The sequence below is a fragment of the Triplophysa dalaica genome, chromosome 24 (assembly GCF_015846415.1).
Source record: "Triplophysa dalaica isolate WHDGS20190420 chromosome 24, ASM1584641v1, whole genome shotgun sequence".
NCBI classification, from domain to species: domain Eukaryota; kingdom Metazoa; phylum Chordata; class Actinopteri; order Cypriniformes; family Nemacheilidae; genus Triplophysa; species Triplophysa dalaica.
Window position 1 is genome coordinate 162,501 of NC_079565.1, and position 18,135 is coordinate 180,635.

The 18,135-nt window shown below is 45.8% G+C and overlaps 2 protein-coding genes and 1 long non-coding RNA gene across 4 annotated transcripts in view; 1 reads left to right on the plus strand and 2 right to left on the minus strand.

Moving 5' to 3' along the window:
• The window catches only part of epx (eosinophil peroxidase), a 6,534-nt gene extending 506 nt beyond the window's left edge, over nucleotides 1–6,028 (minus strand). Inside the window, exons 1-17 of the mRNA XM_056740660.1 lie at nucleotides 5,413–6,028; nucleotides 5,244–5,290; nucleotides 5,051–5,141; nucleotides 4,821–4,905; nucleotides 3,999–4,180; nucleotides 3,793–3,925; nucleotides 3,590–3,719; nucleotides 2,881–3,087; nucleotides 2,436–2,805; nucleotides 2,166–2,326; nucleotides 1,835–2,093; nucleotides 1,592–1,762; nucleotides 966–1,203; nucleotides 539–750; nucleotides 301–465; nucleotides 139–222; nucleotides 1–61 (exon numbers count right to left, since the gene is read on the minus strand). The exon at nucleotides 1–61 is cut by the window's left edge and continues 33 nt beyond it. Of these exons, the coding sequence (XP_056596638.1) occupies nucleotides 1–61; nucleotides 139–222; nucleotides 301–465; nucleotides 539–750; nucleotides 966–1,203; nucleotides 1,592–1,762; nucleotides 1,835–2,093; nucleotides 2,166–2,326; nucleotides 2,436–2,805; nucleotides 2,881–3,087; nucleotides 3,590–3,719; nucleotides 3,793–3,925; nucleotides 3,999–4,180; nucleotides 4,821–4,905; nucleotides 5,051–5,141; nucleotides 5,244–5,261 (2,567 nt within the window). The 5' untranslated portion in view covers nucleotides 5,262–5,290; nucleotides 5,413–6,028. The remainder of the gene's footprint in view (nucleotides 62–138; nucleotides 223–300; nucleotides 466–538; nucleotides 751–965; nucleotides 1,204–1,591; nucleotides 1,763–1,834; nucleotides 2,094–2,165; nucleotides 2,327–2,435; nucleotides 2,806–2,880; nucleotides 3,088–3,589; nucleotides 3,720–3,792; nucleotides 3,926–3,998; nucleotides 4,181–4,820; nucleotides 4,906–5,050; nucleotides 5,142–5,243; nucleotides 5,291–5,412) is intronic.
• A 121-nt stretch (nucleotides 6,029–6,149) lies between these two features.
• hps5 (HPS5 biogenesis of lysosomal organelles complex 2 subunit 2) lies at nucleotides 6,150–17,246 on the minus strand. 2 transcript variants are annotated; one of them, XM_056739887.1, is made up of 23 exons: nucleotides 17,116–17,246; nucleotides 15,559–15,665; nucleotides 15,033–15,143; nucleotides 14,664–14,728; nucleotides 14,397–14,589; nucleotides 14,171–14,271; nucleotides 13,633–13,854; nucleotides 13,357–13,428; nucleotides 12,706–12,794; nucleotides 12,396–12,574; nucleotides 12,077–12,235; nucleotides 11,764–11,917; nucleotides 10,073–10,181; nucleotides 9,570–9,716; nucleotides 9,423–9,491; nucleotides 8,725–9,308; nucleotides 8,487–8,607; nucleotides 8,239–8,388; nucleotides 8,037–8,156; nucleotides 7,819–7,932; nucleotides 7,627–7,733; nucleotides 6,766–7,099; nucleotides 6,150–6,682 (listed from the first exon to the last, which is right to left on the minus strand). In XM_056739887.1, the coding sequence occupies exons 2-23, from the start codon at nucleotides 15,658–15,660 to the stop codon at nucleotides 6,622–6,624; spliced, it is 3,363 nt and encodes a 1,120-aa protein (XP_056595865.1). In that variant the 5' UTR covers nucleotides 15,661–15,665; nucleotides 17,116–17,246; the 3' UTR covers nucleotides 6,150–6,621. The 2 variants fall into 2 exon arrangements, with proteins under 2 accessions (XP_056595865.1, XP_056595864.1); XM_056739886.1 differs by having other exon boundaries at nucleotides 14,171–14,301.
• On the plus strand, nucleotides 10,190–14,545 carry LOC130414146 (uncharacterized). The gene is made up of 3 exons (XR_008905580.1): nucleotides 10,190–10,356; nucleotides 12,728–12,776; nucleotides 14,411–14,545. It is a non-coding gene; the product is annotated as an uncharacterized LOC130414146 (long non-coding RNA).
• Nucleotides 17,247–18,135: the final 889 nt, after the last annotated feature.

Genomic DNA, 18,135 nt, shown 5'->3' on the forward strand with positions numbered 1-18,135 from the left:
GCCACGCCCACCAGAACTGACATCACCGACGCCACGATAGAGGAGGCAGAGAGGGGCGGAGCTACATAACAGATGTAAGCAAACATGAATGCAGAATGAACGCGATCCAAAGGCGATGAGAACTGTGAAGACGTTCACCTGCGCAGCTGTAAGATCCAGGTGTGTTGAAGCACTGCAGGTGTGGAGGACAAACCCATGAATCCATCGAACACTCATCCACGTCTGACAGAACCGTGAGGAGACAAACATCATGAATACATCTTCTCACGTACTACATACAGTATAAAGAAATGGTCAGACCCAGACAGGCGGGCGGTGGAGGGCTCCACTGGTGTGTGTCGGGGTCACAGGTGATGTGAGAGGCTCCGTGCAGCCGGTATCCGGCGGGACACTGATAGATGACTGTTGAGTCACACAACACTGAATGACCCACACGCAGCCGTGGAATCCAGCCGCAGACCGAGTCTGAGAACAAAGACACACAGTCTGCCATCATCTGTGACAACACTGAGCACACGTCCAGCGCTAACATCAGTACCTGCGTCTGCCTCTCTCCATGCCGACAGGTTCATGCGGCGGACACGGGCATCCGTGCAGGGCAGCAGGCCGTCGGGTTGGAGCGTGCGGGAGAAAGGGTCCGAGGGCACCAGCCCAATGTGAGTGTTGTCACAGATGATGGCAGACAGAGAGACGCTTTGAAGAGCCTTTCTCTGAGATTTGCTGAACACACCGTCGTTCTGCCACCAGAACCTGATAATCATTGAAATCACTTTCATTTCTAAACTCTTTTTCACCATTCTCGCTTCCCCAAAAAACATTTCATCAGCGTTTCTTAAAATAAACGTTTCTAACGACTTCTTGTTTTTCTAGCGGCACACATGAAATAAAGAATCCGTTGTAGAAACCCTTCTATAGAGGTTAGTGATGGAGAAACGATCAGTTTCACACAATGCTGTAAATGTTACCGGTCTCCGTCTCGAAGAGCCGTGAACTGTTTGGCGATGAGGCAGGTGAGCAGCGGCCCCACCCGGCCCCCCGCCACAGCGGTCTCCGAGATGCCTCCCACCCACACGTCCATGTTCCGGGCTGTTCCATACAGACGCAGCAGCTTCTTGGCCAGAACCTCATTACCCACAATCCCTGCTAAATCAGATTCGTTAAGAGGGACGGAGAGACCGCAGAGTCGCCGCCACGCGCTGTATCCTGGAGAGAAAACAAGGCGATGACACACAGAAGCACACTCCTGAGACAAGTCTGCCCTAAAAAGTGCAATAACTACAGAAATACTGAAACTGAGAAAAATGCCTTCAAAGTTTTCACACTGGCCAGTCATTGCAGCTGGTTCCTGCAATTTTGGCACTCTTGTTTCTCTGAAACGGGACAAATTTCAACCAGAAGAGACAGAACAGATGTTACAAAGCCCATTTCAAACCTTATGTTAATTTTGACCAAATGTGTAGTTACTGCACTTTGCCTTTGTAGAGCAGAACTGTTGTCACGCTACCTCCTGAAACACTTAATGTCACATTACCCAGAATGCACTGCAGAGGGGTCCAAAACAAAAAGCTAGTAGAGGTCTAGATGCGGTCACCTTGTAGTCCATGATCTCGACCCCTCTGTAGATTTAATGCCGCCAGGTCGAGCGGTAGACCCCCCTGAGCCTGGAAGAGCCTCTCGGTCAGTTCCTCAATCATCATCTGATCTGCCGTCTGCAGTTTGGCCGAGGACAGCAGCAAGCCGCGCAGCACAGGATCCACACCACCTACGGGCCACGGAGAGAGCATCAACATGCACCATCGTCACCTTTAAAGTGTGCGTCTGAAAGAGAACCCACCCTCATGCACCAGCCTCCAGGACGCAAACAGAGAATGATGTAACGGCAGAGCCGGGTGCTCAGGGCTCCAGCGGTACTCGGCTCCGAAGCGGTTAACGAGTGGATGCACGGTGACGTGTGCGAAGCGGAAGGCAGCGGTGGAGAAGACGTTAGAGATGCTGGGGTCCGCGGTGGGGTCGTAACCCTTGTACGTGGACGCGAGGGACAGGTGAGCGCTGCGGCCCAGGATGTGCGGCAGGTAATGATCCCACGTCAGAACCTTACAGACAGGATTCAACACATCAGTTAAATGCTCCGGTCTCAGGTCGAGTTTCTCGAGTGCGTTTCTCACCTGGTGGATGGCACCCAGTATTTTTCTGGCTTCCTGGTACAGCGTGTCTGGACCCCAGTGAGGGTTGAGCTGGCGAAGCTCCGCGGCCAATCGGTTGTGTTCTCTCAGAAACAGCGTGTGTAGAGCGATCATACCCAAGTGTTCATTGGCCCGAGAGTCACCTGTGACACACCCAGAAAACGCCACAGTTTATAAACACCAACAGAATTCAACTAGTACGTGAGCGTTCTGAACACATAACACAGAAGAGTCGTCTCCCTGAAACACAACCTGCTTGGAAACAGAAGGATTTATTCCTCATGCTGGTGTAGAGTCTGCTGGTCTCGGGTGGCAGGCTGGGGTCGAGCAGCTCTCGCGGGCCGCAGGGGTCTAGGTGAGGCTGCGTGCGGGTCAGGTAGGGCATGAAGCCCAGACCCCGGTCTGAGTGAAGCTGGTTGACAGCGAGCAGGCCGTCAGGAGACGAGAGGTTCCGCAGGGCGACGGCCAGCACCTCCGAGCTCCCGTACACCATGCTGGCGTCCACAAACGCAGTGATGGCGTTCAGTTGCTCCCGGTGACCCGACGGGACTGTGCAGCTGGGAGCGGAGCGGAAAAACGGCATGCAGCTCTGGCGGCCTGCACGGGGGTCCGAGGGCAGGATCTGACAGGAGAGGAGATCAAATGAGGTGATTCTGCATCATATGACAAAATGATTCTGTGGTGAAGCTTGACTGACGTGTATGGGGAAGCAGGGCGTGTGGCGGCTGCAGGTGCGAGTACAGTCCGCTCCGCTCTTAAACGCTGCGGTGCTGGAACTCTGAGGAGTTAACGTCAGGTCATGATCGATCCACTGACCCCACTCCACCAGCAGATGAGACAGAGACGTGTCCAATGAGATGTTCTCGTTATGAGTGTACAACACTTCCTGTGACACACTGCGCACCTGCACACAAGAAAACACATACATACACACACACACATGCAAGCACGTACGAAAACACACATACACATACACATACGTACACACACACACACACACACGCACACAAACGCACACACACGCACACACACAAACAAACACACACGCACACGCACGCACGCACGCACACACACACACACACACACAAACATACACACACACATACACACACACATACATACATACACACACACACATGCAAGCACGCATGAAAACACACACATACACACACGCACACGAACGCACACGCACGCACGCACGCACGCACGCACACACACACACACACAAACATACACACACACATACACACACACACACACAAACACACACACACGAACGCACACACAAACACACACACACGAAACACATACATACACATACACACACACAGACACACACACACCCTTGAAGCTATAGTACACACTGTCTTACACTAGAAAGAAGTCAATAAGTGTTTCAGTCGTACGGGTGGCAGGGTGAAGTTATTGTAGGTGTGTTGGGGGTCCCACCCCCGCGGCGTTCCCCGAGGGTCCTCGTACTCCGGCGAGAGCCAGCGAGTGTACGGCGTGTTTGCTGCCCCCCACAGAGGATTCTCTCTGCAGAGACAAAACAAAGGTGATGTCTGATTGTTGATGGTGAAACTGAGACGCTGTTGGGATGTGTGTGCACCTGTTGTTGCAGTGTCCTGTGATGGTCCGGTATCGTTTGGACAGACAGTCAGATGTGCACACGGGTCTGATTGTCTCTGAAGAACAACCGGTCATCTGCTGGATGATCTCTGTGTCTTCTGCGCTCAAAAGCTCTGAAACACAGGCAACAGCAACAGAGTTGGGTCAATGTGAACTGACTCATCTAAGCTGAATGTGTGTGTGTACCGTTGAGCTGAGGTTTGTCCATGGTGTGTGTGTGTGTGTACACCATCTCTCGGATCAGTTCCACCGTGTTGTCCAGAAACTCAGCGGATCTGATGTGGCTTCTGGTTTGGGGGCCGGTCTGTTTAAACAGAGCCAGCAGGTCATTGGGTCGGACAGAAGCATCGGACAGAGACGTCTTCACCCTGAGAGGAACCAAACATCTCAAGCATTTCTCCTCAACACATTCTGGTGATCTCATCTGGACATTCCTATCTAAACAAAATCCACTTTCCTTTGAAAACTGAACCTTGTGTCATTTTATTTCTTGATGGACTTTAGGAAATCATCTGTGACAAATGTACATCCGCATAAAAAATGAAGAGACCATAAAGAGACTGCGTTTCAGATTTTGAAATGACTGTTTATTAGGTACGTGCTCAGGGAAAATGATCATTTTAGTTTTTATCTAACAAAAGTTACATTTAAAATAAAAATCTTCTTTCTATGTTTGCGGAAAATGAACACAGAAAAAAGATGCTCTGTATGTTCCTCTAATACTGCAAAGAAAACAATTTCAGATTCACTTTAAGCAACACAACAGTCATATTTCTATGTATTTAGGAAAAGTACAAAAAAATGTTTTATGTGATAATCTGGATGTTTCTCTCAGTTTTCATGTGTGTTGTCATGCTGTGAGATTGCTGTTAAATGACTTTGTCACTCCTGAGGTTTGAAATGACCACAACGCATCTAGACATGATGATTTGAAATGATCTCTTCATTTATATCCGCAGCTAAAGGACGGATCAACTCGTGAGTAATAAACTTCTCTGAGTGTTTCACCTGTCAGTGGTGTGAGCGTACGCGGTGTCTGTCAGCTCTTTAGCTCGCTGTAAAGCTTCCTTGACAAACTCAGATCCCAAATACACTGAAAACAAAAGAGTTTCACTCAACAAACTGTAGAACTCTGATGAGCACATTACACACACACACACACACACACACACATGATTCTGCAATGATAAAAACAGCACAACACATGGAAATCTCTTCAGAAGTCTAATTCTCAGTACCTGTGGCATTCTGGGAATGAAAATGAGACGTGGCTGACGACGGTAGACACATGATCATAAATAAAGACACAATCAAACGGAAGACAGACACCTGCCATGAAATAAAACACATCTTTATTATTGACACCTGATTCATCTCAAGAGTTTGTCCAGCCTGGCGTTAAAGACACAAAACAAATCAAGCTGCACTTACCAGAGACATTGAATCCATCTGTACACTCCTGTCAGCCACTCTCTGTCCTGAAGAAATCATCACATCTTATGTTTGTTTCATCTAGAAGTGTGTTCTGTCTTTATTTACACGTACACTTTGAATGAAAGTGTGTGATGTGTGCGTCAGGACTGGATGTGAGGTGACTGACTTTTATACGCTGCCTTCAGTCTTCAGGTATGTGCAGAATTCTGTTATCTGTCTGACTGGTGACAACAATTCACATCAAACAATGCCGAACACACACACACACACACACACACACACACAGCTTGATCCTCGTTTCATCCTCTTATCTAATGAGGTTATCAAATGTCAATTTCATCTTCTGAAACACCTTCATCAGTGCTGATGTTCATGTGAAGGTCAGCGGCTGCCGTTCAGATTTTCTCAAGTCTTCTCAACACGCCGTATGTTTGCACCGCAGAAATCTGAAGCCTGAACTCAAAGATGAGCTTCTGCAACGTGAACACGCATGATGAAGATCTGAGAAGATCACGTGAAACCATCTTAAGTCTTGAGTCACGCTGGTAACAAAGCGTGTGTTCTGTATTCCTCTCAGATCAACGGCTGTATGTCCCATGATGCCTCTCTGTGGAATGACACCTCTTGTGTTCTGGCCATCAGCCCGTCAGATGAAAGCTGCCACACCTGGAGAAGAGGTCACTGGAGCATCACAGAAAACAAGGCGTCTGAAAGCCTGATAAGACAAATGAGAAAGTGTGGAGAAGAGAGGCACGCGCTCATGAAGTGTGTGTGTGTCAGGCAGTCACAAGGTTTGTGTACATTAGTGTTTAATAAGACATTATCACAGCTGAACTCTTCATCATGTCCCGTCTGTGACTAAACAAGAGCAATCCAGACAGAGAAACAGACACAGATCATTAGTGCGGTGACTATTCTTATATTCAGATTTATTGTGCTTTTCTTTAAGATAAACCAGTTCAGACATGAGACATTAGGCACATAAAACCTCTTTTGTTCACATACTCATCATCACTTGTGTTCATAGATACTGTCAGAAGAAACTAACTTTATGGCAATTAAATAGATAAATATTGAAGTATCTGTAAGTTATATCATACAAAAGGACACTTCCACAGACACTGTTACACTCATGTTTCCCAGCTCATTGTTTATACTGCATTTATAGATACATACAGCAGGAAACAGATCATAAAAAATATGGATGTGGTTCTCAATAAACGGCCCTGATCACATCAGATCACAGCACAGATCTGGTGTGATCGTTAAATATGTCTAATGAACTGGTTTGATTCTTATCAAACACTTGCTTCAGATTCCAGACGGGACTGTAGTGTAGCTTCTTGGGAACACGTGGTCATCCAGTGGTCATGTCTTAAGCATGTTGAGACCACAGAAACCGATCACAACGCTCCAGCATCGACTGAATCAATGCTCTGCAGAGACATGAAGAGAGATGATGTGAGTCTTCTGTAGAAATGTGAAGGTCTTGTGTTAACAGGGGGCGCTGTGCTCTCACCTTTGTCTCTTCTCGGTCATCCGCAGCAGATCACACACCAGCGTGGAGCGTGGACTGAGGTCCATCTGTATGCCGCACTCCTGCAGGGTCTCCAGAGCTCCATCCGGCCCAAACACTCGCACCAGACGCAGGGCAATGTTCTCTGGGCTGACCCGAACGCTCCGCTCGCCAGAACCGTTAGACACATCAGAAGAAGCACTGTCATCACCGGACCCAGATCCATTCCTGCTGCGCTGCAGAGTAGATGGGGGCGGGGCCTCATCAGCATCGCTGCTGATTTGCTGAGAGAGCTGAAGAAGTAACACCCACTCATCAAGAGTCTGGGGAATAATACCTGCACAGAGAGAGAGAGAGAGAGAGAGATAGTGTGAGAGAGAAGTGAGAGTGAGTGAGAGAGTGTGTGTGTGTGTGTGTGTGTGTGTGAGAAAGCGAATGAGGGATCGAGAGAGAGTGAGTGAGTGAGTGAGAGAGAGAGAGAGAGAGAGAGAGAGAGAGAGCGTGTGAGAGAGTGAGAGCGTGTGAGAGAGTGAGTGAGAGTGAGTGAGTGAGTGAGTGAGAGAGAGAGATAGTGTGAGAGAGAAGTGAGAGTGAGTGAGATAGTGTGTGTGTGTGTGTGTGTGTGTGTGTGTGTGTGTGTGAGAAAGCGAACGAGGGATCGAGAGAGAGTGAGTGAGTGAGTGAGAGAGAGAGAGAGAGAGATAGTGTGAGAGTGAAGTGAGAGTGAGTGACAGAGTGTGTGTGTGTGTGTGTGAGAAAGCGAACGAGGGATCGAGAGAGAGTGAGAGTAGCTTAGTGAGTGTGAGAGAGTGAGAGCGTGTGAGAGTGTGTGAGAGAGAGAGAGAGAGAGAGAGAGAAACCGACCGTCAGTGTCCTCCAGTAGTGTCATGTCATCCAGTCTACAGATAGCGCTGAAAGCCTCCACTCGCTGCTGAAGCTCTCTGCACAGGTACAGATAACCCATCCAATACCTGACACAAAGTCACATGACACAGCACACGTGTCACACACGGTCACATGACGTACCCCACTGACTCTCTATCCCTCTACACTCACCCATGAGATCGACACGTCTCCAGCATCTTCTGTTTGGATCTCAGATCAGCAGGCAAACGGATGAGCAGAGACAGCAGTCGTCCGTAACCCCAACTGAAGAAATGAGAGCGCCACCTACAGCACAGGAGGAAACATCACGTTCCTGTTTACTGGAGCGTGCTTTCATATAACGGTGAATGAATCAAATGTTTTTAATTCCAACAAAAAGATTCAGCCACCTGGGTCGTCCATTCGGTGTGAGCGTGTCTGCCCTCTGTGGAGCATCATGGGAAAGAGCCAGTTCCAGCCAATCCTGTCGCAGAGATTCTGGTCGAAGAAGAGATCCAAGAAAAGACAACCTGGCAACATCATGATAAATGAATTTACAGCTCAGACATTGGCGTGATGTTCGGCTCACAGTTATGAAGCACATAGCCGTACCTCTGCTGCTCGGATCGTGATTGGACGAGGTTGTCCAGGTAAGGCAGGAAGTGGTTGGGCAAAGCCATGGCCATGATGTCAGAGGGGAGGATTGTGGGGTAGAACTGTGGGTAAGCACGAACGGCCACCTCTCCGTGTTTCTCGTAGAGCCTCAAAAGAAGGACAGAGACAGGTGTAACAGCAGGCTTACTTGCAGAGATTGGTTTTGTTTACACCACATGAAGGTGTCAGGGGTGAACATGACTCACCTGTACAGGTGCGACAGGAGCAGAGGTGCATTCCACGGCTGAAGATCTCTCAAACTGCGCAGAGATTTCAGCAGATCTCCCTTCTGAATCACTTCCACCACCTTACTGGCCTGAGTGAACTCTACAACACACCACTCAAGAGATGATGTCTGACAGTATACACAATATACACACAACTGTCAGCGTGTTCACACATTTACACTCACACAATATCTGACAAATAAACCTGTGACGTTACCCATCATGCCAGCGATGTAGGACTTGCGCACATCAGGCTGCTGCCCGTATCTCAGCGTACACATGTTCCTCACTCGCTCCTGGTCCAAGAGGAAGAAATATCTCCTCAAGAACACACACACACCCTCTCCGTCTCTCCTCCATCTGCCGGGACAGTCCAGCTCCAGGTACAGACAGGCCAGCTGTGAGAGGTCAGCGTGGAGGTCAGGGGGCAGGGGTTTGGGGGAAAACAGCTGGATCAGCTCCACTGGGTTCGTGAAGGGCGTGAACGGGGATCTGACCGGGGCCATGAGACACGGACCGCTCTCTCCAAAGTGGTCTTCAGTGAAAGTTGAGGATTGGTCCGTGTCAGTGGGTGGAGCTAACAAACTCTCCGGCTGGACCACAATGCAACAGGACACAGAAGACAAAACACCTTCATCCTCCAGAGTCTGCTCCTTCTCTTCCGTCCCGTGATTGTCGGTGTCTCTTGGTCTCCCGGGGTCTTCTGGACCCAGCACCCTCTCCAGAACCAGAGCCCACTCACCAAGCACCTCGCCGAGAGCGACGGGGTCGAGTAAAACCAGAGGGTCGTGGATCTGAGATCTACGTGTCAGATAAAAGATCTAATAAGCGTGGAAGATCTCTGATGTTGATATAAATAATGATCAGAACTGAAGACAGAAGAATCATTCTGTGTGTGTGTGTAGCTGGACTCACGTGGCCGTCTGTGTGGCGACTCTCAACTCCTGCAGTTCAGACTCGGAGCTCATCTGCTCGTCGTTCGCTCTGAGACGCGTCACAAAACACACGCTCAGTTATTACATCTACACAACATCACAGTGAAGATTGTGAAGGGTGTCTCACTCGTGTTCTCCTTCATCAGGCAGAGGGGTCACAGGAGCCGTCACCTCGCCCTGAACGCCCTCCCTGAGGTCAGGCCGAGGCCAGAGGTCACTGTTCATCTGAAGGGTGTTGATCTTCTCTGTGGTCTTTTTCATGAAACTGGATACGCTGAAAGACACACACACACACGCACACACACGTTCACAAATACACCAACATCAAGTGTGAAATACACAGATACAAGAGGCAAAACTCCTGAAATCTCACCAATCACACGAGACGCATCGGTGTGAGACAACACAATGAGACAGGGTAAGAACACACTGCTATACCGTAGTGAAACAGGAAGTTAGCGTTTTAAAAAGAACATGTGACGCGACCAGCTGCAGCATGAACCGTTTTAAACTATGTTTGACTTTCTGTGATGTCTTACTTCCCCGTGCATCAGCCAATCAGAGCGGAGCAGAGCGAGTCAGCAGTGAAATTTAAAGGGAAGTTAAATTAGGGCAAAAGTGTGTGTGTACCTGTCCCGGACAGCCTGCAGAGCTCGTGGAGGTTTAGGCCGGAAAGACAACGGCAGGAACTGCAGACCGAGATCAGACCTGTCGCTCTCTCCTCGCACGGACTGACAGTCTTCCAGACGGAAAGAAAGAATAAAAGAGAGCAAGAAGAGAGAGAATACGGTCAGGAGGCATGACAAGCAAAAGCAACATTTCATATCACACGAGGAAAATGAGAGGACAGGAAAGCGGCAGATAAATGAGTGAAGTGCTACTAACTGCTGTTTAAAGTGACTTTTATTTCAAAGGTATTTCAATGTACAACAAATTGACAAATAAACACCACATGACACACGTTCTGTCACAACCAGCTGTGATGGCGTCTATTCACGCAGCTTTGTGCTGGTATGTCTGCTTATTCTATTCAGTGCCGTACCTTGTGATTGGCTGCTTTATATCTGTGCTTCTGCTATTAATGACATGAATGCTTTCATCTGAGGTGACCCACGGTGTACATTTGAGATGCGATCTGGGAAAACCCGACACATGGTGCAGATGCACATGTTACCACATGAAGGGTTCAAGCCCTTTCTAAAGCTGGTTTCATTTCGCTCGTATCTTTGTGTGGAACAAAACTTGTGACTATCTGAATTCGGCTGAGCGCTAGTATTTACAGGAGCGGAATTTAGAGAGTAACTGGTTTAAAGTTATGTGATGAAAATAAAAGGACAACAGTCAAGAATCTCAATTAAAGTCACTTTACAGTGACTCTAATAACAGTTCAATAATAAAAAACACTTCCTCGTGTTGAAGTCTATAAAAATACTGCATCAAACCATTTGAATACAATGAAAGGAAGAAAGATGGTGCAGGGCACACTCAGAGAACGAGAGGTCTGTCACTACACATCTACACATGGACACTAGCACACATTACAGACAGTGAAGCATGTTATCTATGGTTTATCATGTGCGGAGTGTCTGAAGTGTTGATCCTCTCATGTATGTTTTGAGATGATGGCCTGGTCACATGAGCAGTGGACTGGTGCTCCAGACGGTGAGCTCCGTCATCTCACGATAACATTGTATTAAATCCTTAGCATGTCGCAGTTAACACAGGAATGGGGGAAATGTGCATTGATCCTCCTTCATTCTTCATGTTCTGTGGTTTGATATGTGAACTGTCTTTGTCAAGAGAGGAGAAGTTATGAGTGATTTTTTCTTCTAGCCACTATAAATCGCTAGTATTCAATAATTTATAAGTACATTTTGCCACAATAGTTTGTGAGATGATAGAAAAAGGTTATATAAATATAATGAAAACCAAATTTTGGCCCAAAGTTGACTTTCAATCTATTTTTTGATATTCCTGTAAACGCTCCAGTGGAACATCCGAAGGGTTTTCCCAGATCGCATCATATTTAAACAAATCCCAGAGAATCAAAGAAAAGACCGTGGAGCAGTTCAGCTACAATTCACCTTCAAAAGCCTGTCGTTTCTAAACAAAACACACATCCAGACATCCTTTTATTCTCAAGAGTTATGTTCTGAATGATTGTCTGTGTTCAGGAAATCTCTTTCTGCTCGAAACTGAACTATTATTGGTGCAGGCTCCTCAAGACTCCTTCCTCCCGAGAGAGCCAATCACATTCCAGCAAACTCCCTTTAAGATGTAGAATCAATCATTCACTTTTTCAGTCTCTCTCTCTGTCTCACCATTTTCCACCTGATCATCAGTGAAACTGAACTCCTTCAGCCGCTCCTCCTCCAGCGTTGTCTGGGTGGCGATTGAGTTGGTATCGTCATCTGATTGGCTGCCTCGTCGGCTGATGACGCGATAGATGCCACAGTCGAGAACATTAAAGCTCTCCTGCGTTCAGAGATATTCAAAATGTTACTTCATTATCTACTGATATTTACTGCGTGAAGTCAAATTTGTTTACAGGAAAACCATATTTCTGATACACATGAAAGCGTCAGTAACGTCTGGAAGTAGACCAGGTCTCACATTCTTCTACTGAACACTCACGTGTGAGGAGATGCTGCTCCTGCGGCTGCTACAGGCAGAATCCAGCGGCTCCAACTTGCTGATTACTTCCTCCACTTGACCAATCAGCTGCTGCTGGGAGGCGGGGTTTAGCTGCACCTTCAGCTGCTCCAGTCGATCAGTGGGGAGGGACTTTCTGGCCTGAGGAGGAAATACAAAAGACTTTACACCATTTCATCAATACCCAGTAATCAAACTGGTCAAATAAAAACAGTGTTAAATGAAATGTGTATGCCTGCATCTGTGTGCGTACGTGTGTGTCTGTGTGTATGTGTGTGTGTGTGTGTGTGTGCATGCGTACCCTGGATGCAATAACTGCGTGCTGAAACATGCAGCAGACGGTGGCAGCCAGTGTCCAGTTCTCTCTCTTCATCAGACGCTCGACACAGCGCTCAGGTGACAACAATGACAAATGAGACAAACGGCCATCGTCATGAAGACAAAACAGCTCATTCTGGAAGACAGCGATGTCCACCACGTCTACAGAGAGCAAACAGATGTGGACATGAGCAGTTAGAAGTGAATTTAGCTTAACATTCATCAAGTTAGCACTATAATCACACATAATTATGTTTTTCAAATGAACAACACGGGTCATCCTGTTATCTTACCTTTGACCTCTGTCCACAACAGAACCTGGCCACTGTGAGGGGTGAAGATGTAGATGGCTGAATCTGTCCAGGTGAGAAGGTTTTGATCTCTAACAAACACACACACACACAGTTCATATTTCTTTGTAATAAGACTGCATCCTTAAAACACAAACAGCAGGTAATGACTCACTGAATTAAAGGATACTTCACGCAAACATTTCCTCACCATCAAGATGTTTTTAATGTGTACAAATGTCTTTGTTCTGATGAACACAGAGGAAGATATTTGGAAGAATGCTTATAACCAAACAGATCTCAACCCCCATTGACTCCCATAGTAGGAAAAAATACTTTTTATTTATGTTCTGTTGAACACAGAAGATATTTTAAAGAATGTAGGACAGCAAACAGTTCAGGGGCACTTATGACTACCTTTGTTTTTCTTCCTACTATGGGAGTATTGTAGGCAATGGGTGTTGAGATCTGTTTGGTTATGAGCATTCTTCTAAATATCTTCATCTGTGTTCATCAGAACAAAGACATTTATACACATTAAAAACAACTCGATGGTGTGTGAGTAAATGATGACAGAATTTTCATTTCTGGTTAAAGTGTCACTTTAAATGAAGGTTTTACTGCAGTGTGATAAGAATCTAGAGGACTGATTACCCGATCTGAAGGAGTCTTGGAAAAGCCAGAGACTGTGGACTCGTCTGTGTAGAGTTGAAATGTGGCTCATTCCTGTGTAAACATCAGACACCACACAAATAAAGACACATACAGCATTCACACTGACAGTAAAAGATCAGGTCCTGCACATTGCATTGTGGGATATATGTGCATTACTGTGTGTGGGTTAAGAAAACAGAACATGTGCAAACAGTGCAGAGGGATCAATCTGAATCAGAGTTTGCTGTGATGTCAGAAGCGAGTGTAAACACACACCTGTAAGAAATGAGCGGCAGCGGTGGACAGGCCAGCAGCTGTTTGAACTGATGTGTGCTCAGAACGTCACCGCTGAAACTGGCTTCCCAAACACGAGAGCCCGGCCGGGCACAGTACAGCAGAGGGGGAGGTACGCCCGGCTGACCCCACTGACCCTGCAGGAGAAAACACGCCCCGAACTCTCCGTCACGCTCCTTATTACCCACACGCCAGAACTTCTCCCTGACACACACAGACATGAAACAAGATCGTAAGAGAAGAGACCATATTTTGATGATTGGACAAACACACAATCCCACTCCAAATACACACCTCGCAGTATCAAACACACACAACTCTCAGTATCACACACACACACCTGTCAGTAACACACAGTCACACACACCTCTCAGTATCACACAAACACACACACGCCTCTCAGTATCACACAAACACACACACACACCTCTCAGTATCACACAAACACACACACACACCTCTCAGTATCACACAAACACACACACACACTTCTCAGTATCACACAAACACACACACACACCTCTCAGTATCACACAGGTAGCAGCGGCTGAGAGACGAGATCACGAGATGTCCGTCCACGCAGCCCAGCTGAACAACACGTGAGTCCACCGTGGTGATGTTCTGAACGGGGAAGATGACAAACGCTGAGCCCTATCATACACACATACACAACACAACACATACAGACTCAAACACACAAATAAATAAATAGATTCAAATGACTGTTTAAAATGGTTTTCTTTCACCTTGCCGAGTTTAGGAGACCCGGCGCGGACGCAAGACACTTTCCCTCCAACGTCTCCAGCAAACACTCGGAGGGTTGCGGTGTCCCAGCACAGAGACGTCACAGTGGTCCCGCGATGTTCCCATGATGTACACGCTCGCTCTGGACGACCGCGACGCTCCACATGCAGCTCCCACACCACTACCAGACCTTGACTGAGACACACACACACATACATGACTGAAGAGAAAAAACTCCAAACACACATGATACAGCTGAAGGGATATACCTTGTTGCCACGGCGATAAAGTCTTCATCATGAGGGCAGCACAACACCTGTGTGATTGAACCTTCCTACATAAAGACGGCAGAGAAGACAGAGAAAGTGACAATGATGATACGATAGACAAATGTCTACACAAAATCTACATGATGTAAACAACATGCAGTGAACATGTGATCAACTTTTCTATTTTTTCTATTTTTCACTTCACTTTTCACTTTTTCTCTTATTTGTTTTGTGTAAAATAATAAACTCAATGATTTTTTATGTTATAAAGAATTTTACACTGGGTAACTGCATTTCGTAAAAAAAAAATGGCTGATAATTTTGCGATTGTGTGTATCAGTTGTGTGACGATTGTGATTGTTTGTTTACTTTGTGCGGGAGTATGAGTCTTTGTTTCCAGCCTTCTCTCTGAATGAGGTGCAGCCCCCCAGCAGACGTCCCCAGAGCCAACCACTTCCTGGACACGGACACACATGTGCACTGCCACACAGAAAGAGGAAACCATTGTCATTAACACAAGTGAACACCGGTGGCATTCTGATAAAGTATCATCAAAGTAACACAACAACAAATATAGGTTTAAATCTGAAGGTGCTACAAAGGGCACTTCACAGAGAGACAGTTTTTGTCTCTCAAAAGAAGATTTAGGCAGAGATCCTTTCATTGCTTTCAATCTCTTAATAGTCTGAAGAAGCTTTAGTGCAACATAAATGTTCTGCAGACATGAAGGGTTCTTTATGAAACCACAGCCAGAAATAGAACATTTTAGGAATATTTATTTATTTGCACTAGATACTTTTTTAATGTCCTGTACTTCAGAAACTAAAAGATAGACAACATCATATGGATTTCACGGACGACAAAAGCTGTTGTGATGATGCGTGTTTGTGTTTACTTTGATTCGACCCGTGTCAAGCCGCAGGGCAGAGAGAAGAGGATCCAGACAGTCAAACTCGGCCAGAACATGAGAGCAGGACTCAGAAACCACAGGAATCATCCTGACTACACAAACAACACAAGTTTAGGCCTCACACACAAACACATCACAGACACACACACACGTGCACACAGACACACATGCACATCACGGACGAAATGCAATCTCTAGCCCCTTACCCTAACCATCAGAAGTGAGTGCCTGACCCTCACCCTAAACCTGATTATAACCTAAACCTGATTATAACCTAAACCTGATTATAACCTAAACCTGATTATAACCTAAACCTGATTATAACCCAAACCCTAAAACCAGGTCTTGACCTTTAAAGAGGTCTCAGAAAGTGAGGACCGGACAAAATGTCCTAACTTTACTCTCTTAGTCCTCACTCTGCTGGTCTAAAACTCAAACTGGTCCTCATAAAGATAGATGTACAAGTACACACATCACAGACACTGACAGACAGACAGACACACACACACACACACACACACACACACACACACACACATCACAGAGACATGCAGTGTGTTTGGGTGTCATCTCTGTGCTTCTGATCATTCTTTAGGACAACACACTATTAGTTTTAAATTTACATTTACATTTAATCATTTGGCAGACGCTTTAATCCAAAGCGACTTACAGTGCACTTATTAAAGGGACAATCCCCCTGGAGCAACATGGAGTAAAGTGTCTTGCTCAAGGACACACTGGTGGCGGCTGCTGGGATCGAACCAACAACCTTTGATTTACCGGTTCAGTGGTTTAACCCACTAGACCACCATCTCCACATGCTTAAATGCTTAAATGACAGCGTCCAACATTTGTAACCAGTCGCTACAATAATGTGTTAATACAGAACCTGTTCCTGAAGTTGACCTTTGAGGGCAGTACAGGACATGCACACTTCAGGTCGGCTGTAGACACCTAAATATACTGTCTTACTAGGCAGGGCACTCAAATTTAAGACACAGCCCTTCGGTCATATGACTCCACGAAAATCCAATGGAAAAGGCATGACTACACACACACACACACACACACACACAAACAAACTGACAGGTAACCACCCAACAACACTTCCCCTTCATCCGAAAACACAAATATATTCGCTGACACACTTATAAACACTTCATAAAGTTTATATTTAATGTTTAACGAAGTTAAAACGCGTTAGCAGATTAGCATGACAGTGAATCGCGAGAGCTGAAGAGAAAACAGCACTAACAAACAAACACATTCTTTTCTGTGAGAGAATAAAAGTAAAAGTAAAAGTTCAGTATCAGATAGAAATGCAGGTAAGTTCAAAGTCTAACGTTACAACACGTCATTGATCTTCTCATCACTTCAGTTTTCACTCTTATTCAAGTTTACGTTAACGGTCGCGTGACTATAGACAAAACCCTTCATTTCATCTTGATTTACAGCTGAGCTTCAATAAGTTGTCAAAAGTGTCACGTCAAACGTTATAATAAATACTGAAGACGTATGAATATGTATTAAATGATGTTTTACTTGTTCTTGGGCTCCAGACGCGTTTAAATGTGGATTAAATGTCCAGAGGTGCGGCAGAAGACCTTCAGTCTCCAACAGTGAATCAATCCTGCAGTTGATCACGTGTGTGTGCGCGCGCGCGCGCGTGTGTGTGTGAGTGTCTGACTGAAAGTGACCGGCGCTACTTCTCCAAGCTCAGTGTTACGCGCAGTGATTGTCACTCAGCGCATGGAACTACTTCTTCAGGCTTGCTCGGAAGTACTATTAATTGAAATAAAATCGCTTTGTTATCATCTTCAATTTATTTGTTTCAAAGTAATTCAAGCTGATGTGACTTTGTGTAAATAACGTATAAGTTTTCGGTTTTGTTTCTGACAGCGGCGCACGCGTCCATCGGTGGACTGGGGTTCATCGGTCCATTAGAAGCTCTTGTATTGATTGATATTTGAGAAGCTCTGGAGAATAAAAACCATCAGCATCAGCAGGAAAAACTAGCAAAGACTCACATCTCAAAACCTTGAATCAGATATATTCTGGAATTTTGTTATACAAATTCACAGTAATTTTGATGAAAAGGATTACTTTTAATATCCCATGTTTCACATGGACATTAAAGGGACACATCACCCAAAAATGAAAATTCTGTCATCATTTACTCACCCTCGAGTTGTTGTTCCAAATCTGTATAAATCTCTTTGTTCTGATGGACACAGAGAAAGATATTTTTAAGAATGCTAATAACCAAACACAGATTTTGCCCCCAATTGACTCCCATAGTAGAAAGAAAAGCAACGGGAGTCAGAAGTGCCGCAGAACTGTTTGCTGGCCTACATTCATTTAAAATGTCTTGTTTTGTGTTCAACAGAACAAAACAAATGATAAAGTATTTTTTCATAATGTGGGAGTCAAAATCTCTTATAAGCATTTTTCCAAATATCTTTCTGTGTTCTTCAGAACAAAGACGTTTAAACAGATTTGAAACAAGTAGAAATCGAGTAAATGATGACATAATTTTAATTATTGGTTGAAGTGTTCCTTTAG

What these genes read in the sequence shown, in the direction of transcription:
- hps5 (XM_056739886.1), bottom strand. Translation starts at nt 15,660, where the DNA reads ATGATTCCTGTGGTTTCTGAGTCCTGCTCTCATGTTCTGGCCGAGTTT. An exon ending in TTGACACGGGTCGAATCAAA is followed by an intron (nt 15,144 to 15,558) that starts GTAAACACAAAC and finishes TCTGTGTGGCAG; the next exon opens with TGCACATGTGTGTCCGTGTC. An exon ending in CTACATCGCTGGCATGATGG is followed by an intron (nt 8,608 to 8,724) that starts GTAACGTCACAG and finishes GGTGTGTTGTAG; the next exon opens with AGTTCACTCAGGCCAGTAAG.